Source organism: Choloepus didactylus, chromosome 20 (genome assembly GCF_015220235.1).
Source record: "Choloepus didactylus isolate mChoDid1 chromosome 20, mChoDid1.pri, whole genome shotgun sequence".
Taxonomy (NCBI): Eukaryota; Metazoa; Chordata; class Mammalia; order Pilosa; family Megalonychidae; genus Choloepus; species Choloepus didactylus.
Genome location: NC_051326.1, coordinates 36,955,158 through 36,983,099, shown reverse-complemented (window position 1 = coordinate 36,983,099; position 27,942 = coordinate 36,955,158). Strand labels below are relative to the sequence as shown.

The following is a 27,942-nucleotide window of genomic DNA, read 5'->3' as shown; positions in this document are numbered from 1 at the left end:
GCAAATCCAACATTACTTGCTGGGAAAAAAATTCAAATTCAATGATTAAAACATTACACAAAAGACTGCAGCAAAAGAGTAGAAGGTGTGCTTTATACATATAAATACATACCTAAAGCACTAATGATTTCTAGAAATTATTCTCATGTCCTAGGACAGTGATTCTCAACCCAAGGGGCTTTTTGAATCACACCCTCTGTGAAGGGACGTTTTCCTCACTTGTCTAAGCTGAGACTTTCACTAGTCAGAGTATTTCACAAACCTCAGCTGTGTCGGAGTAAAAGGCTGACACCCCTACAGCAGTACCATTTGGCTTTCAAGCCAATCCCATGAACTTGAGAACACTGTTGCCTTTCTTGAGACTTCAATATATAAGCTGGTAATTTTAAAAAAGGGAAAAAAACAACCCTTAAAATTTCAGAACAGTTAAGAGGCTTAGCCAGAAGGCAGACGAGGAGGATGGCTGAGTTAAAGAGGGTAACAAGTTCAACAGCGGAGGCACTGCTGCTAGCGTCCTCGTTTCCAACAGGCAGTTAACACCAGTCAGCTGTGCTGCTTGGGCCCTCCTCCGGCAGCTTCACGGCTGCAGACCACCACCCTTCTTCCAGCGCTCGATTCTGTTCTTCAGTTCCTTATTTCTCCTGGCCACACGGGCCTTAGAGTGAACTGCACTTCACAAATGCAGAATAAAGTTTTTATTATAAAAACCTGCAAAAACCTCAGCCTTTCCTCAAGGTTATCTTCTAAAATGGGGCCGAGGGCAATCCTCTTTCTCTGAAAGCAAATTCCCTTTAAGAGAGAACCTAATACCAAACACCCAGAGTTGAATTCGCAGCTTTCACGTGTGGTAGACAGTCTGCATTCTTAGGAAAAGAGAAATACTATCTACAACTAGAGAATCATAACTACTACACCAATTAAAAAAAACAAGATGATAAGCAAAATAAGACCAAACAGAAAATTCACTTCATTTTCTAGTAGGATAGGCTGCTTCAAATTAAAAATGTTTAATTATAATTTGAGCCAGGATTCACAATAAAAATCTCCTGACAGTCCCACATGCAACCATTTTACCTAAACAGCAGCAAGAATGTTCTGCTGTCAGCCACAAGCTAATAAGCAGAGGAAACCACTACTCAGAAGTACCAGGTTGCAGAGGGGGAGGAATCCTTCCCTTTTTGTTTTATATTCTTAAAACTGCATTTCACAGTTTCTAAAGGTCCAAGCCACACAGAGTTCTTTTAGAGATTAAAAGAGGCATGGAAAAAAAAGGGGGGGAGCTATATCCATCGCTGAAGAAAAGGTAAATACTCCATTTCATGGTGAACTTTAGCTTCCAGCCCAATTCCAAATCAGCGTTCTCCAGTCTGAACGTAGTCTTCTGTAACCTGGGATAGTGTGCTCAGATACTGCCAGCTCAGGGCAGCCAAGAGCATAACGAATGACAGGTAAATGGGGGAGTAGTGGCTCCGTGAGATCAGCTGACAATTGGGAAGATTCTGTGTCCTGATGGTGGAGATAATCTGCCTTGTTTTACCAGAAGATGGGTCTGAGTTGGGGATTCTATGATCAATCTGTTAAAGGAAGGAAAAAAATAGTAAGTACTACTTCTGAGTAACACATACTACATAAACATATTCCTTGGTTATTTACTTCTTAACCCTATGCCGGGAGGTACTTTTGTGCCCATTTTCTAACTTGGTCATTCCACTCACAAGGCAGGAGCATCAACCCAGGTCTGTCTAATCACAGTCGGTACAAGCCGGAGGCGGCTTGAGAGAGCAGTCTGCCCCTGGGGAGCTGTCCACCTCAGGAACAGTGCCTGTGCCTCGTGTATCTGCATACCCCCAACGCCTAACAGTGCCAGGCACACAGCAGCTGCTCAATAAACTTCGGCATAATTTGATTAAGCTGACGCAGAGTAATGAGGAAATGGTACTGGCAAGATGAGACTGGGCAAAAGCAGCTGAGGAAAACAAGGGTACGTATGTGGTATGGGGAATAGGCTAATTAAAAGTCATCTAGGGTAGAAAAGTAGGGGAAGCAAAGAAACAGACAAAGGTACCCAGTGTTCTTTTTTACTTCAATTGCTCTTTTTCACACTAATTATTATTCTTGTTATTTTTGTGTGTGTGCTAATGAAGGTGTCAGGGATTGATTTAGGTGATGAATGTACAACTATGTAATGGTACTGTAAACAATCGAAAGTACAATTTGTTTTTGTATGACTGCGTGGTATGTGAATATATCTCAATAAAATGATGATTTAAAAATAAAAAAAAATAAAAAAATAAAATAAAAAAAAAAACTGAATTAGTAATGTACAAGAACAAAAGTAACTCTCAGAAGAAATAGGTGGCACATTTAGTTAATGCAATGAATTAAGGACAATTTGTCAAAGCATTTAGAAATGTTTAATCTTTAATAAATGTATATGTTTTAAAAAAAAAAAAAAAAAAAAAAAAAAAAGTCATCTAGGTTCCTCCCAATAGCTCCACAGCTCCCTACCCCCCACTCCTCCACAAACCTAAACATCTACTGCACCACCCCTTCCTCCACATCCCTCCAGTTACTACCCTGGTCTAGGGCCTCAGTGTCTCTCATCTGAGCTACACCAGCCTCCAAATGGAGTTCCCTTCCTCTGTGCTTACCCACAAAGTCCACTGATCCAGTCTGCACCAAAGAAATCTAAAACCTCTTTTTTTTAATCTTCATTTTATTGAGATATATTCACATACCACGCAGTCATACAAAACAAATGGTACTTTCGATTGTTCACAGTACCATTACATAGTTGTACATTCATCACCTAAATCAATCCCTGACACCTTCATTAGCACACACACAAAAATAACAAGAATAATAATTAGTGAAAAAGAGCAATTGAAGTAAAAAAGAACACTGGGTACCTTTGTCTGTTTGTTTCCTTCCCCTACTTTTCTACTCATCCATCCATAAACTAGACAAAGGGGAGTGTGGTCCTTATGGCTTTCCCAATCCCATTGTCACCCCTCATAAGCTACATTTTTATACAACTGTCTTCGAGATTCATGGGTTCTGGGTTGTAGTTTGATAGTTTCAGGTATCCACCACCAGCTACCCCAATTCTTTAGAACCTAAAAAGGGTAAAACCTCTTCTTAATATCCTTGGTGACTCACTATCACCTACAGCCTGAGCTCCTGCATGTGGAACAGGTTTCCCATGACCTGGCCCAATGTGCCTCTCCAGCTTCATGTGCCATTTTCCACCCCCCGCTTTATATTCTTTAATAACAAATTACCTACAGTTGTTTTACACCTATGACGCTATTTCATGATTCTCTTCCTCTCTCTGCTCACACCACTCCCTCTACCTGGAATATGCCTCCCATATTTCTTCACCCAGCTAACTCTTACCTATCACCCACGTCCCAACATAGGTACTATTGTAACCAAGTAGTTAGGATTTAACAAATGATTATGATTACTGAATCAATATATAGATATTCCTTTTTTACTTTCTGGTACATTAGAGTAGACAGGGAAATACCTGAAATCTCTGAACTCTGTAATCCAGCTGCCTTGATCTCTGATAATGACTGTATAACTATATAGCCTTTATCTTGTGATTTTAGAAACCTTGTGACTGACCCATACTTGTACCCCTTTATCCTGTTTTTCAACTTTAGGGTCTTATGATTAGACATTAGACAGCCCTAAAAAAAAAAAAAAAGCATCATGCCACAGAGTCAGCCCAGAACCAACCCACCCCATTTCCACATCTATATTGCTAGACAAAGCTGGATCTAAACAAAATCGGCCCGCCTGACATGTGCAGTAGCTTAGATTTTAACCTTTAAGTGACCTATACCTCATTATAGTACTAAAAATCATGCCCATATTAAGGCTGCCATTTTCTTACATATCTTCTGTGACTAAGCATGTAATCAATACGCACATGCTAAATAATTAGATAATCTCTAACCTTGTCATCACGAGCCACTGTGCTCATTATCCTAAACCTTGCTCATCTTTTGACACTATAAAACCACCAGAGTTACTGCAGTTCAGGAAGACAGACTTTTAGGCCAATAGGCTATCTGTTCTCCAGCTTCACATCTAGCAGTAAATTCTTTCTCTCTATGAAGCCAATAGAGAGGAATTGGTCATTTGGCACATTTGGGCACATCAGGGAGAGAACCCACCGCATTTGATCGGATCGCTATCTCTTCTAGAAAGCCTGCCTTGCACTCCCAGGTTGGACCAAGTATCACTCTCCTTCACATACTTCTTTTCTATCCCATCACTTAATTAAATTGAAATTATGTTTGTATTGGTCTCCCTAACTAAATTCCATCTTTCCACCAGCCTATCATGTGCCTGGCACACAGTAGGCCTTCAATAAATGTTTACGGAACTAAACTGACAAACCAGTGAAGAGGTTATGGAGGCAGGAAGTGATGATGAGCCAAGACTGAGGCAAAGAAGATAAAGAGGACACAACAAATATTTTAAAAGTAACTTTTCCCCTAATTTTCATTACATAGTGGGTGTTCTCTCCATGTACATTTCTTATATTCTTGTCACACTGCCCCCACCAAAAAATCCAGCTGCAATTTAATATAACAAGGAAATGGAAAAATATGTCTACAGGAGTATGCTGATGATATCTAATGTTATGCTACAAAGGACAGCTATACAGAGACTAAAAACAGAGGGGGAATGAAACTACAATTTTTTCTTTAATTTCTTTTTAAAAAAAATAAAGTTAAAAAGTCAAAATTCCCTCACAGTACTCTCCCTCAACCACAGGCTGGTGTATTTTCTTTTAGAACTCTTGTTGTATCTATATATATATACACAAACACACACACATACACACACCCCTACATAAACATATCAAATGTCATATATATAATATGAACATATATATGTAATCAGGTATAAATATTTGTGAATCTGTATTATACATATGTGCAATAATATATAGAAAGTTTAATTTTAAAAATGTTATAAACATGTTCTGTAATTTTTTCACTCTATTTTTTAATGGACATTTCCTAATACCAGAACCTACAAAATGACATTGTTCTTTTAAACACAAGCAGCATAGTATGCATGTTCTGTAATTTAATAAATTCCCTATCAGTGACGATTGAGGACAAAATGATGCATCCTTGCACATTTTATGATTACCTCTATAGGATAAAATCCTAGCATTGCTGGGTCAGAGGGTAGATACACATTTTGATGGCTATGAAAGCACATATATTGAGGTACAATAGACAGGACATGAAGCTTGCCTACACACAAGGTTGGAGAGTGCTGAGGACTCGAGAAACATTTCCAAGTTTATCTTGATTCCATGATTAGGTGCATAGTAATCTCATTAAGCAAAACAAAACAAAAAAAACCACACACACAATAATAAAATAAAATAAATGGAGGTGGGCATACAGGAATAGTTTTGTTTTCATTTGAGGGAGAAGTGGATGGGGAACTTGTTTGGGATATGCTAAGTTTGAGAGGCCTACTGGACAATCAGGAAAGATGTCTAGATGATGTTCAGAAACATGGAACAGGGTTTAAGACCAAGCTGGGCTGGCTAATCAAATCAGGAGTGATGAGCCTGGGCTAGAGGGAGAAGCCATGGAGATACATGAGAACATCCAGAAAGCATTTGTGTAATGAGAAGAAATGAAAATCAAGATAGAATTCATAGAAAATACCAGCAATTATGGAGCAGGTGAAAGAAAAGGAGCCGGACAGGCAAGGGAGCAAAGAGGTAAGAGAGTCAACAGGAGACAACAGTTTCACAGAAGTCGAGAGAGGAAATGGCTTCAAGGAGAAAGAGGCACAGTGTCAAATTACAGAGTGGAATCAAGGAAGATAAAAATATTGGTCATTATTTATAAATTAGGATTTCATCAAATCACTTTACTGAGAAAAGTTCCAGTGACAAAAGCTGGAATGAAGTGAGTTGACGGAAAAATAGGACTAAACAACACTGAATAGTAACCTCTCTTCTGAGAAAACTAGCTGTGATGGAGAGGAGGAGGAGGAGGTGGGTAGGTAGAAATGAACAGAAGTTGAAGAAGAATTGCTATGATTTTTCACTTTTTGGAGAAGGGAGTGGCCTAACACATACGCAAGCTAAGAGGAATGACCCAACGAAGGGGAAGTGTTTGGATACAAGAGAAGTGGGAGGATGAGGGCCCCGGATCTGAAGGAGGCAGGCAGGAAGGAATATGGGTGTACAGGTGGAGGGGTTGGGCTTGCGTGGGGGAGGGGGAACACAGACAAAAGTTGAGGGAGCTCACAACACAGGCTCTCATTTCCTCACATGCTGAAAAGGCAGCAACGCTTTTCAAACCTCACGTTCATGGAACCACCTGGGGATTCCGTTAAAAGGCAGACTCCGATTCAGTAAGGTTTGACCAGGACTGAGATTCGACATTTCTAACAATCTCCCAGATGCTGTAGATGCTGCTGATCCAGGTACCACACTTTGAGCAGCAAGGATACACAGGGCTTGAAGAGCATAGTGACGTTAAATCAACTGCAGTGGGGAGTGAAAAGACAGTCTACCAGGGACATGAAAAGATTGCCCTTGCCAAGGAATTCACTTTGGCAGAGAGGAGAATAAAAGTTTCTGGTTATTTGCCTGGGCATTTATTTACATCCCCAAACAGTTGGTTGATTTCTCAACAACTGACAGGTATCCAGGCTGGTTTTAGGCTGAGGCTGCTCAAGAGAACAGAAGGCTTGAGGAACATGGTCCACCTGCTCAGGAGGACTTGGGGCTTTGCTAAAACTCTTCAACATTAAAGCTGCACGAGGTCATCTTTAAAGTCCCTTCCAGGTACATCACTTCTATAACCGTAAGTCTAGAGACCTGACAGAATGAATGTGCCTTTCTTTCTTACTGCAAGGGATGGGCCTGGTTAACAAGGAGAAACAGAATCAGTGTTAAGATTTGGAAACTAGCAAAAAGTGAGGCAATATCAACTTCTATTGCTTGAGATTTAAGAGTATAGACTCAATATTTAAGACATGAAAAGAATCTTCAGAAATTTTTTTGAATCAAATCAACCTAAGCATTAACATTTCCTCCAAAATAACCTAAATTTCATGAGAGTAACTTTAAACAAAATAACTGATGCCCTAAATCAGAGGTCAGCAAACTTCTTAAAGGATCAGAAAATATTTTCCACTTTGTGGGTCACCCCGTTATAGCTACTCAACGCTGCCACTGAAGTGCCAAAGCAGCCACAGCCAATACATAAACAGATGGGGGTGAGTGCATTCCAATAAGACCTTATTTACAAAACAGCCAGCCAGCCGGCCAGTTTGCTGACCCCTGCCCTAAATTGAACAGTGAATGACAACTAGGATTTCCTCTCACTAACAAAGTAAAACACCAAATAAAATCAAAATTTTAATACATTAAGGCAAGTGACTACAATTTTTAAAAAATGGTTTTCTAAAATTACTGAACAAAATAAAACAGCAAAACCAAAACGTGTTTCTATTTATATAAAATGAAGAAATTGTGCATAATGGGGCACGATTTCAGTTTAGAAAGGGTGAGTCAATGCCTCAGTCATGATTAATGGCATGTGAGCCCAGACAGACCTCAGTCCAGATTATGAAGCCACCATTAACCAGCCAGGGGGCTGGAGCCTCAAGTTTCCCTGATATTAATAGCACCCACCCATCTGGTAGCTCCGCCAGGCACACAGTAAGCTCAGAACAAATGCTGGCTGAATGGTGAAGCAGACACTCCCAAGAGTCTAGCTGGGAGCAATTATCTGGCCAATGGCTAAATTCTTTCATCTAGTCACTACAAACATTGTAGGAAATTTTTAAAATTTGGTCTTCTTTTAGACCGTCTACAGGTGCTTCTGGTAGAAATGCTGATGTTGAAAACCTGTCAAATAAAAGAAAGGGAGGAAATACAAAGAGAACATGCAATATGCTATAGAAGTCAGTGGAAACAATTGTTTGTTTTGTACAACTCTGTTTAGATGAAAACACCGTTATAAATCAGATTCCTATAAATACCTAACAAGGGGATTAACTATTGATAATGGTTATCTCTGGGGCAGAAGTGCAGGTTATACTTTTGTGGTATTTCAATCTTCAATAAGAACATACATAAGGATTACAGCAGTATCCCTGGCTTCTTTGACTACATGGCCATAGCAACCACCCTCACCGCCACGTTGCAACAAGACATTTGCCAAATGTCCCCAGTGGGAGCTGAACCACCTCCATTTGACAACAAATGCTCTAGGGCCTAGAAATTAGATTGAATTCTAGCCTCTAAGAAAAAGTTCTTTTGAATCTAGTTCCATATTTCACCCTCCAAAGACAGAGATCTGGTTTCAGCATGTCTGTTTCACAGGTTGGTTTTGGCATCTGAAGTGAGATTTGAAAAATCAGAAATAAATGCAGCTTGATGATTTTCCTTTGCCTAAATGTCCTACTGTGGTTTCTCAATCAAAGCCTGTGACATAATTAGTGTAAAGTAATGGAGGGGGCGTCAAGAAATGTGGATTGGGGTCTTGGATCCACTCACAAACTGTATGAGCACACACAGTCTCTACTTCACATTCCTCACCCATAAAACAAGGAACTTGGGTTGGCCTCTAACATTATCTTCTAGCTCAAAAAAACATGATTCTACTTAAAAGCACCAACCTATTATCCTTGTTTCACTTATCTCCTCTCAAGGTACTCTGCAGCTCTGAACAATCAGCTCTTTGTGTATCTATTGTTTTCCTAATAAAGAATACCATCTCCTGCCTCTTTATGCCATAGCATGATGTACCATTAGAATCATCTAATATCCAAATATGAAATGTTTAAATAGTGACACTATTTAAATCATATGAAAACATGTACAAATCATCCAAGTAATTAAATAAAAACCCACCTCTTCCATATACCGGTATATTATAGCTTTGACAGCTGGCATATTGGTGGCATCCATCATTAATGTCACTGCCTGCCCTTTCCGAATCTTCACTACCCCTTTGAACACCTGTTGGTTATTGTAACAGGCAGCCAAAGTTGCAATGGCCATTACCTATAGATAACGAGAGAGAAAAAAAGCCAAAATACTAATTCATTTCATTTCATGAAAAAAGGTAGGAAATTGAGCTGCAAACCATCATCATCATGCAACAGTAAGAAAATCTTCGGTGGAATGAAAAATTGCCAGTTACATCTTAGCTAGTCAAGAAAACATAACGATGAAGAAAGTATGTCAAGACCTTTATCTTTCCCATACCTTCCTTTCTCAACAATAAACAGAATCAAGTGAACTTTCCGATCTTAAAATGATTCTGTAGTTTGGCCACAAAAATTCCATTTTATTGGGAAAAAAAAACAAACAAGCAAGCAAATCCAGCATTTTACATGCTAAAGCAGTGAGTTACTAAAAAAAAAAAGATTTCAAAATATCTGGAAAAGTTTTTCAATTTCAATTGTTTTTTCTTCTATTTTTACTGAAATGAATATAATCACAATATATTTAAAAGATAATATCAGGGCAGGGGGTGGGTTCCTGTGCTTGAGCAAAAACAGAAATCTAAGACAAGTACACAGATTTTAGTTCCAAACAGCATTCAAGTCTGGTCATTAGAACAAGATCATATCACGTTTCCAAATCAGTTAAATCCTATGACTTTCTTCACCTATTCTGAATTAATGATTGAAATAATTGGCAAAGGCAATTAAAAGAGTGTAAGCTCCTAAAATATCAAGGAGCTAGATCTACAGGATCAAGTTTTCTAATCCTGTATTTAAGAAGAGGTCAGGAACAATTAGATGCTTAAGAAAGACATTTAATAACACTCCACCAATGTTTTACCCAGTGCTCCCTGTAAATCCAGGCCAAAGCCCTAGATTTAACTGTGAGGATAAGGATGTAACTAGTTTAGAATAGAATGGGGAAAAAAAGAATAAATCCAAAGAAAGGTCCTGGAAACAGACAATCTTGAGGCTGAGCTGGGTTTGGTAGTTGGGAGGCAAAGGGGAGTGGTCTTGTGGAATACTGCCTGTCCCTCAATGAAAGAAAAATTAGAGTCATCTTTCTAAGTAATCACATTCCCAAATTTGGCAGAATAAAATAATTGATGCATTGTATCCACCTGATACACCATTGCCCTCTTTACCTACACAACAAGAATAGCCCAATCCATACCTGTGGAATAGCACAGAAGTTAAACACACTTTGGTTTCTAAGTCTTGAAAGGTAAGTGATGACATCTGGGATGTGGTGTAGTGCGTTGGTTATAAGTTCATTCAGGCACTGGACAGCCAGGTCAATGTTCTCTGGCTTAGCTAAATCCGACAGTTTCTTAACATACCTGCTCCAAACCTAAACAGATAAAATAGAGTTTATAAAAAAAAAAAAAAAGTTAACACATGAATAGGGGAACAAGCTTTGTGAATGAGAACCACGATATACAGTACAGTCATTCTTAGCCACTGAATCACCTTGCACTAAGATCATGCCCAGTTTAAGCTCCACGCAGTGACTATTTGTGACTCCCAGTCGGGGTCTAATCAGAACCGAAGAATAAGTGAGGCATTTGGAAACTGCAGTATCTCCTTAGGGATAATTAGTACAGTACATACTAAATAATACCACCATGACCTCAAACCAGAGAGGCCTCCTGTTACTCAGAAGGCATTAATCTCCTGAAAAAAATAGCTGGATATATACAAAATCAGCTACAGAAGTACTGCAGGCTAAACATTAAACATTCTCTAGACGGCCAGTCCTCAAAATAATTAATGTTTAACATAACACTCCCATGTCTGATAAGAATGCTGGTGAACAAGCATATCTTGAGAAAATTAGTGGGGTCTATACTGTAGGAACATTCCCTTCCAGGATCTTAGTAACCTGCAGAGTAAAAGAAGATCCTCAACTCCAACAAGGGGATTAGTTTGCTGATCTTTAATGATATTATTTAGAAGTCTTTCTGAAGCCAGTAAATAATTTACTTTCATTCCTGAGTAACTTTTAAGCTTCCTAAAGAACAATGATTACTATGGATTTACACAGCAACCCCAAATAAATGACTAGGCCTAAAAGGACTAGGAGATTCTATGTAAAATCAACTTTGTTATCCACTCTTAATTTCCACATTTTATAAACCCACCTAGATTGCTGATTCTGAATTATTCTGCAGAACCTGGAGAAAACTGTTAATGAACCCCTATATATCCATCATCTAGCTTCAACAATTATTGACACAGGGCCAATCTTATTCCAGCCATATCTCCCAGACTGGGATTATTTTAAAGTAAAACCCTGATTTTATCATTTTATTCATAAATATTTCATAATGAATTTCTGAAGGATATGGAATGTTTCTTGTATACATAATCAAAATATATTATCACACTTGAAAATTAACAGTATTTTTTTTTTTGTCAGATGTGAGGATCGGGGTCATGTTAGCTCCATAAAATAATCTAAAGAGTATAACTTTTTTTCTTTCTTCTGGAATAGAAACTTCCAAACTTCTGTAAGAGTTTGTATATGAATGGAAATTCTTCCCCTTTGAATTTTCAATATAATTCACTGGTAAAGCCATCTGGGTCTGGAATCTACTTTGTAGGAAGATTTTTTTTTCTTTTAATTTTTATAGTGGTAACATACATACAATTAAATTCCCATTTTATCTACATTCAAATAAACCATTCAGCGGTGTTAATTAATTACATTCACAATGTTGTGGTACCACTGACACTATCCATTACCAAAAATTTTCCATCACCCCAAACAGAAACTCGGTACCAAATAAGCATTAACACACATTCCCCACCCCTTTACCTGATAACCTGTAATTTAATTTCTGGCTCCAAGAATTTGCATATTATAATTATTTCACATAAAGTGACATCAAACAATATTTTGTTTGTCTGGCTTATTTCACTCTATATGTCATCCATGTTGTACACCTATCAAAACTTCCTTCCTTTTTACATATAAATCACATTTTATTTATCGATTCATCCATTGACACTTGGGTTGCTTCCACCTTCTGGCAACTATGAACAATGCCACCATGAACAATAGTGTGCCAACATCTGTTTGAGTCCCTGCTTTCAATTCTTTTGGGTATATACCCAGCAGTGGGATTGCTGGGTCATATGGTAATTCTGTATTTAACTTTCTGAGGAACTATCAAACTGTCTTCCACAATAGCTCCACCATTTTACATTCCCACCAGCAATGGATAAGTGTTCCTATTTCTCCACATCCTATCCAACACTTGTAATTTTCCATTTTTTTTTTAAATAGTAGCCATTCTAGTAGGTGTGAAATGGTTATCTCATTGTGGTTTTGATTTGCATTTCCCTCATGGCTAACAATTCGGAGCAACTTTTCATGTGTTTATTGGCCATTTGTATATTTTCTTTGGAGAAATGTCTATTCAAATCCTTTGCCCATTTTTTTTTTTTTTAAGAAGTCTGCATTTATTTTTTTTTAAATCTTCATTTTATTGAGATATATTCACATACCATGCAGTCATACAAAACAAATCGTACTTTCGATTGTTCACAGTACCATTACATAGTTGTACATTCATCACCTAAATCAATCCCTGACACCTTCATTAGCACACACACAAAAATAACAAGAATAATAATTAGAGTGAAAAAGAGCAATTGAAGTAAAAAAGAACACTGGGTACCTTTGTCTGTTTGTTTCCTTCCCCTATTTTTCTACTCATCCATCCATAAACTAGACAAAGGGGAGTGTGGTCCTTATGGCTTTCCCAATCCCATTGTCACCCTCATAAGCTACATTTTTATACAATTGTCTTCGAGATTCATGGGTTCTGGGTTGTAGTTTGATAGTTTCAGGTATCCACCACCAGCTACCCCAATTCTTTAGAACCTAAAAAGGGTTGTCTAAAGTGTGCGTAAGAGTGCCCACCAGAGTGACCTCTCGGCTCCTTTTGGAATCTCTCTGCTACTAAAGCTTATTTCATTTCCTTTCACATCCCCCTTTTGGTCAAGAATTTTGCCCATTTTTTAATGCAATTTTACTGACATATATATTCACACACCATATAATCCATCTACACTATACAATCAATGGCTCACAGTATCATCATATAGTTGTGCATTCATCACTACAATCAGTTTTAGAACATTTTCATTACTCCAAAATAGAGAAAAAAATTAAAAAGAACACCCAAAACATCCCAACACCTCTTATCCCTATTATTTATACATATATTTTTGTCTTTATTTTATTACTCATCTGCCCATACACTGGCTAAAGGGAGCGTCAGTCACAAGGTTTTCACAATCACATGGTCCCACAATAAAAGCTATACAGTTATATAACCATCATCAAGGATCAAGTCTACTGGATGACAGTTCAACAGAGTCAAGTATTTCCTTCTAGCTATTCTAATACACTAGAAACTAAAAAGGACTATCTACATAATGCAAAAGAATAACCTCCAGAATGACCTTTTGACTCTACTTAAAACTTCTTAGCCACTGAAACCTTATTTTGTTACCTTTCTTTTCTCCCTTTTGGTCAAGAAAGCATTCTCACTCCTTGCCAGGGCCAGGCTCATCCCTGGGAGTCAGGTCCCAAGTTGCCAAGGAGACTTACACCCCTGGGAGTCATGTCCCGTGTAGGGGGTTGGGCAGTGAGTTTATCTGCAGAGTTAGCTGAGACAGAGGGGCCCATTTTTAAATTGAGTTTTTTTTCTTTTTGTTGTTGAGTTGTACAAGTTCTTGATATATTCTGGACAGTAGACCCTTATGAGATATAAGGTTTCCAAATATTTTTCTCCATTCTGTAGGTTGTCTTCTTACTTTCTTGATACTGTCTTTTGATGTACAAAAGTTCTAGTTTTGATGAAGTCCAATTAGTCTGTTTTTTCTTTTGTTCCTGAAACTTTTGGTGTAAAGTCTAAGAATCCATTGCCAAATAAGAGGTCCTGAAGATGTTCCCCTACATTTTCTTCTAGAAATTTTAGTTTTAGAACTTATATTTAGGTCTTTGATCCATTTTAATTTAATTGTTGAATATGATATGAGGGAGAGGGTCCACCTTCATTCTTTTGCATGTGGATATCCAGTTTTCCCAGGACCATTTGTCAAAAAAAATTATTTCCCCATTGAGTGGACTTGGCACTCTTGTCAAAAATCAACTGGCCATGTGAACTCACTGCCCTCCCCCTATGCGGGACCTGATGCCCAGAGATGTAAATCTCCCTGGCAACACAGGATATGAGTCCTGGAGATGAATCTGGACCCGGCGTTGTGGGATTCAGAACACCTTCTAGACCAAAAGGGGGATGCGAAATGAACCGAAATAGTTTTACCAGCTGAGAGATTTCAAATGGAGTTGAGAGGTCACTCTGGTGGACATTCTTAAGCACTATATAGATTAACACTTTTTATTTAATGTACTGGAATAGCTAGAAGTAAATACCTGAAACTATCAAACTGCAACCCAGTAGCCTTGATTCTTGAAGACAATTGTATAACAATGTAGATTACAAGGGTTGACAATGTGATTGTGAAAGCCTTGTGGATCACACTCCCTTTATCCAGTGTATGGATGGATGAGTAGAAAAATGGGGAAAAAACTAAATGAAAAATAGGGCAGGATGGGGGGGGGAGTGATTTGGGTGTTCTTTTTTACTTTTATTTTTTATTCTTATTCTGATTCTTTCTGGTATAAGAAAAATGTTCAAAAATAGACTGGGGTGATGAATGCAAAACTATATGATGGTATTGTGAACAGCTGATTACACACCACAGATGACTGTATGGTAGGTGAATATATCTCAATAAAACTGAATTTAATAAAAAAAAATCAATTGGCCATACCACTATTAAAAAAAACCAGAAAACTACTACAAGTGTTGGAGAGGATGTGGAGAAATAGGGACACCTATTCACTGCTGGTGGGAATGTAAAATGGCGCAGCCACTGTGGAAGACAGTTTGGCGGCTCCTCAGAAAGCTGTCATATGATCTGGCAATCTGCTACTAGGTATATACTCATAAGAAGTGAAAGCAGAGACATGAACAGACATTTGCACACAGATTTTCATAGCGCCATTATTCACAATTGCTAAAAGATGGAAACAACCCAAGTGTCCATCAACTGATGGATCAAACAAAATATGGTATATACACATATAATGGAATATCATTCAGCTGTAAGAAGCAGTGATGTCCTGATGCATGGTGACAACATGTATGAACCTTGAGGACATTATATTGAGTGAAATAAGCCAGACACAAAAGGATAAATTTTATATGATCTCACTAATATGAACTAATTATAATGAGCAAATTCATGGAGTTAGTATTTACAATATAAGTTACCGTGAGATGAAATGAGGGTAGAGAGGGGAGAGCCGATGCTTAATTTGTACAGAATTTCTCATAAGGTGGATTGTGAATGTTTAGAAGTGGTAGCACATTATTGTGAGTGTAATTAACAATATTGAATTGTGTGTCATTGTGACTGAAAGGGGAAGTTTAAGGTTATACATGTCACTAGAAACAAAGCTACAGTGAACCCTGTTGTGGATGCTGAATATAGTTAATAGTACAAATATAAGAATGTTCTTCCATGAACTAGAACAAATGTATGTCACTATTACAAGGTGTTAACAATAGAGTGGTATATGGGGTAAAAATATAACTAATGCAAACTATGGACTATAGTTAACAGTAATATTTCAATATTCTCTCACCAACTGTAACAAAGGTACCAAACTAAGGATAAAAGGCTAAGTGTCACTAATGGGGGGGTGGGTATAAAGAGTATGGGTTTTTTTCTTTTTGGAGCAATCAAATTGCTTAAATTGATTGTGGTGATGAACACACGATTCTGATTATGCTGAGAACCACTGGTTGTACACTTTGGATGGACTGTAAGGTATGTGAATAAAACTGCTTTTTTAAAAAAAAGACTGACTATTCATAGACATGAGGTTTTACTTCTGAACTCTCCATTTGATTACACTGGTCTCTGACTGTCCTTGTGCCAGTACCACACTGAATTGATTACTGCAGCTTTGTAATGAATTTTAAAATGGGAAAGTCTGAATACTCCAACTTTGTTCTTTTTCAAGATGATCTTGGCTTTTTGGGGCCCCCTTAACCTTCCATATAAATTTGGTGATTGGCTTTTTCCATTTCTTCAAAGAAGGCTTTTGGAAGTTTGATTAGGATTGCACTGAATCTGTAAATTGCTTTGGGCAGAACTGGTATCTTAACAACATTTAGTCTTCCAGTCCATGAAAATAATTGAAACGTCCTTCCATTTATTTAGGTCTCATTTAATTTCTTTCAGCAATATTTTGTAGTTCTCAGTGTACAAGTCCTTTACATCCTTGGTTAAATTTGTTTCTAGATATTTGATTCTTTTAGTTGCTATTGCAAGTGTCCTCTTGATTTTCTTTACAAATTGTTCACCACTAGTGTATAGAAAAACCAATTACTTTGCGAACAATCTTTTTTTTTTTTGAAATAAATTCAAAGTTATAAGAACAGTTGCAAAAATAATACAAACCCCATACACAGAACTCCAGCATACCCTGACCCTCCTCCCCCAATACCCCAATCCACCAACTTTAACATGCTGTCACATTGCTATTTCTTTCCCTCCCTCCCTCCCTCCCTATCATCCATCATCTATTGCTCCGTCTTCTGAACATATGAGAGCTAGCTGCACACATCCTTGAACAAACACTATGATTCAAATATATACTTCCCATGAACAAGAACATTCTTTTATGCAATCCCATTAAGCACAGCTAAGAAGTACAAGAGATTCAACAATGATACAAAGCTTACATTCTGTATTTCCTTTTCCTTATGTCTCAACTGTGTCCCTTTGAGCCTCCTGTCCTCCATCCTCCGATCCCATCCAGGTTCATCCTTGGCATTCAATTGTCATCTATTTAGACTGTCTTTTTTATTTTATTTTATTTTTTTCAATTGTGGAAACATATATACAGCCTAAATCTTCCCATTCCACCCCCTCCCTAGCATTCCATTAGTGGGATTAATCACATTTAGAATGTTGTAATGCTCTTTCCCACCATCAATTATTAGAAATTTCCCTTCACCTCAAACAGCAACCCTACACTCATTTCTTAACTCCCCATTGCCCTTTTCCCCATTTCTCTTAACCCATACTCTACTTTTCATCTCTATGGTCATATTCTCTGATAATTTCTTTGTGTTTACTGTGGGGCTTAAAATTAACCTCTTAAATCCTTAACAATCTTGTTTTTCTTTGGTACCACCTTCACTTCAATAGGACACATAAACTATGTTCCTATACTCCTCCATTCCCCCACCTTTACATAGTTGTCTAAAATTACATATCTTACGTTGAGTTCAAAATCACTGATTTGTCATTAGAGTTTGTGTATTTTATATCATGTAGGAAGTAAATAGTGGAGTTACAATTCAAAAATTATTGTCTTCTATTTGTATTCCATTGTGGTTGGAGAATGTGCTTTGAATATATTCAAAAAAAAATTTTTTTTTTTAATCTCTTGAAGCTTGTTTTATGTTCCAGCTTATGGTCCCTTCAGGAGAAAGATCCGTGATCACTAGAGAAAAATGAGTGTCCTGGTGATTTGGGATGTAAGGTTCTATGTATGTCTGTTAAAATTCTCTATATCTCTTTCTCCTTCGTCTCTCTGTCAGTAGGGCTCCCTTTAGTATCTGAAGTAGGGCAGGTCTTTTATTAGCAAACTCTCAGCATTTTTTTGTCTGTGAAAAATTTAAGCTCTCCCTCAAATTTGAAGGAGAGTTTTGCTGGATAAAGTATTCTTGGCTGGAAATTTTTCTCTCTTAGAATTTTAAATGTGTCATGCCACTGCCTTCTCACCTCCATGGTGGCCGCTGAGTAGTCACAACTTAGTCTTATGTTGTTTCCTTTGTATGTGGTGAATTGCTTTTCTCTTGCTGCTTTCAGAACTCGCTCCTTCTCTTCAGTATTTGAGAGTCTGATCAGAGTATGTCTCAGAGTGGGTTTATTTGGATTTATTCTATTTGGAGTTCGCTGAGCATTTATGTTTTGTGTATTTATATCGTGTAGAAGGTCGGGGAAGTTTTCCCCAACAATTTCTTTGAATACTCTTTCTAGACCTTTACCCTTCTCTTCCCCTTCTGGGACACCAATGAGTCTTAAGTTTGGATGTTTTATTTTACCTATTGTATCCCTGAGATCCATTTCGATGTTTTCAATTTTTTTCTCCATTCTTTCTTTTGTTCTTTCATTTTCTGTTCTGCAGACTTCTAGGACACTGAGATGCTGTTCAACTTACTCTAATCTTGTATTCTGAGTATCCAGAGTCTTTTTAATTTGGCCAACAGTTTCTTTTATTTGCATAAGATCTTCTATTTCTTTATTTACTCTTGCAATGTCTTCTTTATGCTCTTCTAGGGTCTTCTTTACGTAGCTTATATCCTGGGCCATGGTCTTCTTGATGTCCTTTAAATCCTTTGCCATGTTTTTGTTCCTTGATTGTAGTCCTTTGATTAATTGTGCCAAGTACTGTGTCTCTTCTGATATTTTGATTTGTGTGTCGGAATTGGGTTCTCCATTTCGTCTGGTTTTATCATATGCATTAAGATTTTCTGTTGTTTTTGGCCTCTTGGCATTTGCTTTGCTTGATAGGATTCTTTCAAGTTGTAAAAAAAAAAAGACACCAATCTAATTTTTCAGAAACACAAGTTGGTGGTGTACACTTTCTCTAACTAACCAGCAGATGGCATCTGCAAGTCACCTATACCACTCAAGTCAGTTCTCTTCAACCTTGTCCCCATGGTGTGTGGGGAAATGATTCTTGTGGGATTCAGTTGGAGAACTCAGTTTGGGTGTGTTGCTGGAGCCGTCTGCCCTGAATGTGGGGCGTGTGGCCGGGTGGCTAGGGAGGCAGGGCAGCTTTAATATTCAAACCTCCCAGGTGTTCCCGGAGATTCAAGGCTGTTGCAAGAGTCTAAGCCTTTATTTCAGTTCTTCTCCCGATCCTCTCTGTCACTGACGCATAAACCACCGGCATTGACGTAGCGTCCCTGGGTTTTCCGAGCAGGACCCCCTTCTCAGTTGTGATCTTCCAAGACCTCTGCTGAGGGAAGGCTATGCTACATCACAAGTGTGCGCTGTCCCTCAAGGGAAGCCCCGGGCCGCCAGGCCGTGCAGGGGTGCTCTCAGCCTGATGCAAAGACGGCTCAACAGGGCGTCTCCACCCCGCCCTCTCCTCGCACAGTTCCTCCTTCCCAGCTCCAGGACTACTGGCGTGGCTCTGGGCTGTGGGCATGGCCCCGGGCAGGAGTATCTCCAGCCCGCCGGGGAGCGGCTACAAGCACCGGGGTTTCTCTCTCCTTCCAGCTCTCCCCTCCGCTCCCCTGGCCTTGAGGGAATCTGCAGTGGGCTATCCTCCACGCCAGGCACCGAGAGGCCGGCTCAGACTGCTCCTGCCATGCTTCACTGCACGGTTTCCACCGTCGCCAACTGCAGTCGCTCCTGGGTTTTTCCTTTTTTTTTTTTTTTAAAAGAACCAGTCTGTCTCCAAATGCCAACCCCGGGCTTCCCCACACTCGTTTCAAAATGCAGACTTCCATTTTCACCAAGTGTATGGCCCCTGTGGTTCTAGCAGACCTTGTCTAGCTGGTGCATCGCTGAAACTGGTATTCTGGGTCACCTTCTGGTTTTTATCTAGTATTTTTCACGGAGGTGTTATTTTGCCCTGTCTCACCTAGCCGCCATCTTAGGTTCTCACAATAACCTTTTAATACGGTTTTATTGAGGTATATTCACATACCCTACAATCATCCACAGTATACAATCAATTATTCACAGTACTACCATATACTTGTGCATTCATCACCACAATTTTTGAACATTTTCCTTATTCTAAAAGAAATAAAAGTAAAAAAGAACACCTAAAACACACACCCCATCCCACCCAATCCCACCCTATTTTTCATTTAGTTTTTGTCCCCATTTTTCTACTCATCTGTTCACTGGATAAAGGGAGTATGAGCCACCAGGTTTTCACAATCACACAGTCACACCATGTAAGCTACGTAGTTATGCAATCACCTTCAAGAATCAAGGGTACTGGGATGCAGTTAGACAGTTTCAGGTATTTACTTCCAGCTATTACAATACACTAAAAACTAAAGAGGGATATCTATATAGTGCATGAGAATACCCTCCAGAGTGACCTCTCGACTCCACTTGGAATCTCTCAGCCACGGAAACTTTGTTTCATTTCGCTTCCCCCTTTTGGTCAAGAAGATGGTGAACAATAAATTTTTAATAAAAATATCTAGTTTTAAGTGTTCAAATTTTCCCATTGTCTCAATTTTTTTGCCAATTAGTTTGTTCAAATCAGGATCTAAACAAGATCACACACTGCATTTGGCTGACTCCACTTAGATCACTTTTAATCTACAGGATCTCTCTTCCCTCTTTTTCTTGCCATTTATTTGTTGAAGAAACAAAATCTTGCTTCCTAACAAATTTCCTACATTCTGGATTTTGCTGACTGCATCCCTGTGGTGGAATTTAACATGTTCATTTATCCCTTTTGTCCTGTAAACTGACAGTTACAACCAGAAGCCAGATCTTATTCAGGTTTAATTTTCTTTCTGGTAGAACACTCCTTACGGAATGCTGTGTACTTTTCCTATGCCTCCTTTGCAAAATCATGGTCCAGAGATTTTCCTGGTTTCACAGAGCTCACTCTTGTGTTGTTATTATAAAGCTGTGCTGTCCAATACAGTAGCCCCTAGCCACATATGACTATTTAAATTTAAAGTACAATAAAAACATTCAGTTCCTTGGTTGCACTAGTTACATTTCAAGAGTTCAACAGTCACATGTAGCTAGTGGCTATGACATTGGACAGCACACTGGAACCCTTCCATAATCAAAGAAAGTTCTGTTGTACAGCACTATACGGTTAAAAAAAAAGATATGGCCCCTTGCTTTCTGAGATTTCCTGCTTCCACTTCCTGCCTCACTTTTACCTGGACCTTCACTTGCCTTCATGTTGGTTTTCCCTGCTCTGCTCAACTTGCTGCTCCTCAACGTGGGGCCCATGCCTGGAAGAGAATCCGTGCTGGCTGTTTATTAAGTGTCATGAGGGCTACTCCACTCTAGCTCCTTTAGGCTTTATGATGGCCCCCTTGGACTCACCCATAAGGGAAGTAGGCAAACCTCTCCCAAGTTCACCTGCAATTCTCAAATTGTCCCATCACACCTCCCAGTGAACACCTGTTGGCTACTCTGGGGCACTCCTGTTCCTGTTCTCAGGTCTGTCAGACACCCTGTAGCTTCCCTTTGCTTTGTCCCGCAGACTTTGATAACATGCAGGCTTTGCTTGAGGTACTGGTGCTTTGTCCCCACACATTTGTATTCTAGGATTTGTGGGGATGCTTTGTTACACAAGTTTTCGTCCATGGGTTCGGTTTTAGTTGTTTTGTGTTTGTTGTTGTACTCGTTCCATCTCTTTTCATGTGAGAATTTGGGAAAATAGAAAAACTATGTTGTTGCCACCAATACCATTTGAATTCTAGCTAATAAAAGCACAAAGAATGATAGAATTACAATAGGACCATTTTGGAATCTCTAAGCACAGTGGATCTGGGCAATGATCATGGAGGGAAAAAAAACATTCTTTAGGCATCCAGGCAAAAACAGTGCATAACTTTTAAAGAAAATAAAATTAGCTTATCATTAGATTTTTCAACAGCCATTCTTTAATGCAGAAGAAAATGGAATAATATAAATAATTGACCTTTGAATATAAAGAACTCAGACAAACTATTAAAAATATGTAAGAACTTGGGGAATTTGTTCCCATGAGTCTTTCCTATCTACCAGAGCACAAGCTTCAGACAATCAAAAGGACTGGAGAGAAATCAACATAAAGACTGGTGGTGAGTAGAAAACTGAGTAAACAGTAAATAAAGGTGAAAAGGGAGATATTATGGAATACAAGGGCTGTTTGAGCTGGCAATTCTGACATAAATACACAACCATAAAAAAACTGAGAATGAGAATAGCAAATGTAAAAAATAGGCTTAAACTGTCTTCAGTAATCCTAAGTGGCAGCAGTAGTAGGAATATTGCTATTCAGAGCCTGCAGGTTGTATGATGTGGGAAAAAGCAAATGAGTGACTATGGGATACTCTAATTCTATCATCTCCTGTTTACCTGAGAAATAAGAATTTTAGTAGGGAGAAACAGTATAGAAAAGACAGGTTATGTAAAAAACCTATAGTCCTGTGTTTGAAATAGACGTTATCAATACAGACACACCCACTGACTAGTTCAAAAGCATCCTAGTGCCCAGACTGTGGTCCTGAAATATCATTTCCCATTCAAACAAATTAGATCACAAGCAAATAATGTACAAAATGAGTTCAGAACATCTTACCACAACAAATAGGAAGGAAGCTATTCAAGACTTCTATGGTTGTATCAAGAGGGCTCAGGAGCCAATTTGAAGAACCTCTTCTGACCAAAAAAGGGACAATTTGAGCTTCAATACTGAGAACAGTTCCAGAAGATTAAAGCCCATCAAATAGGTTTTAATCCAGAAGTTTATAATAATTTAAAATATTTAATTTTCACCTTCTGAGAATGACAGAGAAACAATTCATCTTAAAAGCTGGGAAAATAAAAGGAATGAATCCTTCCCCAGGTAAACTGTACCACTCAATAGCCAAATAATACATGAGGAGAAACATTTTATAAAATTAGTCCAGCTATCAAACAAAAAAAAAATTACAGAATTAAAATATTATTTCATGGCATAAAATTGAAGTCCAGAAATAAACTCTCACATTCAGAGTTTACTGATTTTCAACAAGGTCCATCAAGACAATTCAATGGGGAAAGAATAGCCTTTTCAACAAATGGTGCTGGGACAACTGGATACACCGTGCAAAAATATGAAGTTGGGAACTGGGTCATAACAGTCTTTTCAACAAATGGGCTGGGAGAGTTGGATATCCATATCCAAAAGAATAAGAGGACCCCTACCTCACATCCCACACAAAAATTAACTCAAAATGGATCAAAGATCTCAATATAAAAGACAGTACCATAAAACTCCTAGAAGATAATGTAGGAAAACATCTTCAAGACCTTGTATTAGGTGGCCACTTCCTAGACTTTACACCCAAAGCACAAGCAAGAAAACAAAAAATAGAAAAACCGGAACTCCTCAAGCTTAGAAGTTTCTGTACCTCAAAGGGATTTGTCAAAACGGTAAAGAGGCAGCCAACTCAATGGGAAAAAATTTTTGGAAACCATATATCTGACAAAAGACTAATATCTTGCATATATAAAGAACTCCTACAACTCAATAACGATAGTACAGACAGCCCAATTATAAAATGGGCAAAAGATATGAAAAGACCGTTCTCTGAAGAGGAAATACAAATGGCCAAGAAACACATGAAAAAATGTTCAGCTTCACTAGCTATTAGAGAGATGCAAATTAAGACCACAATGAGATACCATCTAACACCGATTAGAATGGCTGCCATTAAACAAACTGGAAACTACAAATGCTGGAGAGGATGTCGAGAAATTGGAACTCTTATTCATTGTTGGTGGGACTGTATAATGGTTCAGCCACTCTGGAAGTCAGTCTGGCAGTTCCTTAGAAAACTAGATATAGAGTTACTCTTCGACCCAGCGATTCCACTTGTCGGTATATACCCGGAAGATCAGAAAGCAGTGACACGAACAGATATCTACACACCAATGTCCACAGCAGCATTATTCACAGTTGCCAAGAGATGGAAACACCCAAATGTCCTTCAACAGATGAGTGGACAAATAAAATGTGGTATATACACACGATGGAATACTACGCGGCAGTAAGAAGGAACGATCTTGTGAAACTTATGACAACATGGATGAATCCTGAAGACATAATGCTGAGTGAAATAAGCCAGGCACAAAAAGAGAAATATTATATGCTACCACTAATGTGAACTTTGAAAAATGTAAAACAAATGGTTTATAATGTAGAATGTAGGGGAACTAGTGATAGAGAGCAATTAAGGAAGGGGGAACGATAATCCAATAAGAATAGATAAGCTATCGTAGGTAAATTTAACATTCTGGGAATGCTCAGGAATGACTATGGTCTGTTAATTTCTGATGGGTATAGTAGGAACAAGTTCACAGAAATGTTGCTATATTAGATTACTTCCTTGGGGTAGAGTAGGAACATGTTGGAAGTAAAGTAGTTATCTTAGGTTACTTGTCTTTTTCTTACTCTCTTGTTATGGTCTGTTTGAAATGTTCTTTTACTGTACGTTTTTTTAATTTTTTTTTTATACAGTTGATTTAAAAAACAGGAGTTAATTAAAAAAAAAAAAAAAAACAAGGAAAAAATATGCAGAGCCCCCTTGAGGAACTGGTGGAGAATGCAGGAGTATTGGGCTGCCCCACCTTGATGGCTGCTGATGTGCTCACAGACATAGGGGGCTGGTGGTTTGATAGGTTGAGCCCTCTACCATGGACCTGCCCTTGGGAAGACTGTTGCTGCAAAGGAGAGGCTAGGCCTCCCTATAGTTGTGCCTAAGAGCCTCCTCCCAAATGCCTCTTTGTTGCTCAGATGTGGCCCTCTCTCTCCAGCTAAGCCAACTTGGCAAGGGAAATCACTGCCCTCCCACCTATGTGGGATCTGACACCCAGGGGAGTGAATCTCCCTGGCAACGTGGAATATGACTCCCGGGGAGGAATGCAGACTCGGCATTGTGGGATGGAGAACATCTTGACCAAAAAGGGGAAGTGAGGAAATGAAATAACCTTCAGTGGCAGAGAGATTCCAAAAGGAGCCAAGAGGTCATTCTGGTGGGCACTCTTACACACAATATAGACAACCGTTTTTAGGTTCTAATGAATTGGGGTAGCTGGCAGTAGATACCTGAAACTATCAAATTACAACCCAGAACTCATGAATCTTGAAGACGATTGTGTAAAAATGTAGCTTATGAGGGATAACAATGTGATTGGGAAAGCCATATGGACCACACTCCCCTTTGTCTAGTTTATGGATTGATGAGTAGACAAATAGGGGAAGGAAAACAAACAAACAAACAAACAAAGGCACCCTGTGTTCTTTTTTACTTTAATTGCCCTTTTTCACTTTCATTATTATTCTTATTATTTTTGTGTGTGTGGTAATGAAGGTGTCAGGGATTGATTTTGGTGATAAATGCACAACTATATAATGGTACTGTGAACAATCGAATGTACGATTTGTTTTGTACGACTGCATGGTATGTGAATATGTCTCAATAAAATGAATTAAAAAAAAAAAAATGAAGTTGGACCCTTATCTCAGAAAATATCCCCACGTTGTCACATATAAAATTAACTCAAAATGAATCAAATTCAAAGACCTAAATGTAAAAGCTAAAATTATAAAACTCTTAAAATAGGCATAAATCTTTGTGACTTTAGAATAGACAATGGTTTCTTAGCTATGACTACAAAAACATAAGCAACAAAAGAAATAATAGATAAATTAGACTTCATCAAAATTCAGAACTTACATGCTTCAAAGGGCATCATCAATAAAATGAAAAAAGAACCAAAAGAAGGAGGGGAAATATCTGCAAACATGTATCTGATAAGGAGTTTTTATCTAGAGCATATAAACTCTTCAACTCAATAATAAAAGAACAAATTGGTCCTTTGCCAATTAAAAAACAGACAAAGGACCTGAACAGACATTTCTCCAAAGAAGATAGACAAATGGCCAATAAGCACGGGAAACAATTTTCCACATCGTTAGCCTCCATCAGGGAAAACATATCAAAAACACAATGAGATCCCATTTTACACTCACTAGGATGGCTATAGTCAAAGACAGATAAGTTCTGCCAAGGATGTGGAGAAACTGGGGCTTCTCACAGGCTGCTGGAAGGAATGTAGAACCATGCAGCCACTTTGGAAAACAGTTTGCCAGTTCCTCAAACAGTTAAACATAGTTACCATATGAACTAGTAATTCCACTCCTAGGTATTTATGCAAGAGAAATGAAAACACATGTCCACACAAAAATCTGTACACAAATGTTCACAGTAGCATTATTCATAATAGCCAAAAAGTGAAAATAAACCAAATACCCATCAACTGAGGAATGGATAAATAAAACGTGGTATATCCATACAATGGCATATTATTCCACAATAAAAAGAAAAATGAAGTACTGATACATCCACATCGTAACATGGATGAATCTTGAAAACATGCTAAACTAAAGAAGTCAAAGAACACCACATATTGTATAACTCCATTTATATGAAATGTCCAGAGTAGGCAAGTTTATAAGACAGAAAGTAGACTGTTTGCTTACGCTGGGTGGGGCAGTAGGTAAGGGAATGGGGAGTCTCTGTTAATGGGTACGGATTTTTTTTTTAGGGGAAGGTGGGGGGTGATAGTATAAAGATATTACTATTTTGCAACTCCAATAAATTAATGGAACTAGACATTAAACATCAATCACTGCTAACATTAAAGTGAGCAAAAACAACACATAATGTATCTCTTGATACAAGAACACACCACACCCTCTTTCATCAAGAGGTATTTGGAATTTGCTCATTTTTGATTTGGATTTAAGCATATTTGATGAGTTTCAATCCATTGCAATTTTTATCCTTTTTGGTGCTCAATTGTCCCACATGTGGCCAGTAAAAGCCCCTTCAAACTGATTCCTGTATCTTTTTCGCTTGGCCCCGATAAACTTTGAAAGCCCCCTTACTTTCTGGTATGACAATTATGTTCAAGGCTCATCTTGCATATTTCCTACCCTTGCCATTCCTCTAAAAAAAACTCAGGCTCCTGTGAGAAACAGTATTAAGAGACAAAAATTTAGATACTAGAGGTACTAATTTGGTCATTACTTCTACGCTTTTCCAATTAGACAAATCCAGGAAATGAGTTTCGTTCTGTTTTAAGAGAAACTGCATCATAAATTCATGCTGATATTTCCAATTCAGTTTAGGATTACAGGGGTTTTTACTTAATTGTGGTATATTTGCATATCTTATTTTACACTGACTATCTGGGTCCCTAATGATATGAACACAACTTTCTATATGCTTAAACCTACAAAGTTTATATATTAGCTTCAGCGTGTCAATACCAGTATTATTATTCACAATCATTACTAAATTACCTTTTAATTACCATTTAAAAGGTAGTATACTATACACACTGTCCTGCACCTTGCTTTTTTTATATTATTATAGTATATAGTTCCTTTTTATGACTATACAGTACTCCACTGTGTGAATAAATCACAGTTCAATCAATCAATCCCTGATGGGTAGACACTGGTTTCTCAATATCAGCTATTATAAAAATGCTGCAGGAAATAACCTCACACATTCTTCATTAGCCAAATTTTCCTCAATAAGGGAATTTACACTCATATACTCACTTCTCAATTTATACTCATTAGCAATGTATGAGCACCTGTTTTACCACAGTCTTGCTTAAAGTGTCTTATCAAACTTACGACTTTTTGCCAATGTGAGAAATGGTATCTCAGGTATCTTTTATAAAGCTTTTTGAACTGACATTTATTAAGCATTCTGTGCTAGAAGTGTATCTCATTTTATTCACACCACCACCCTGTGGTATAAGGTAAATGATCCCATTTTACAGATGAGAGGCAGAGAAGACCAGGGATTTGAACCCATGTGTGCTCAACTACAGAGGTCAGGCTCACAAATTGCACCTGGTTGGTATAGTTATCTGTGAGTCAGTGTAATACAGGAGATATATCCTGGACCAGGAGCCAAGAAACTAAGACTCCACTTCCAGGACTGCCACCAACTCACTGGGTGTCTGTAGATAGGTCCTTTTTTTTCTCTGAACCTTGGT

At 38.2% G+C, this 27,942-nt stretch overlaps 1 protein-coding gene across 2 annotated transcripts in view; it reads right to left on the bottom strand.

Moving 5' to 3' along the window:
- Positions 1–73: 73 nt before the first annotated feature.
- FDFT1 (farnesyl-diphosphate farnesyltransferase 1) overlaps positions 74–27,942 on the bottom strand; it is a 44,239-nt gene continuing 16,370 nt past the window's right edge. For both annotated transcript variants that reach the window (XM_037812510.1, XM_037812509.1), the window contains 3 exons: positions 10,190–10,366; positions 8,918–9,070; positions 74–1,574 (listed from right to left, as the gene is read on the bottom strand). In XM_037812510.1, the coding sequence (XP_037668438.1) occupies positions 1,353–1,574; positions 8,918–9,070; positions 10,190–10,366 (552 nt within the window). In that variant the 3' untranslated portion in view covers positions 74–1,352. The remainder of the gene's footprint in view (positions 1,575–8,917; positions 9,071–10,189; positions 10,367–27,942) is intronic.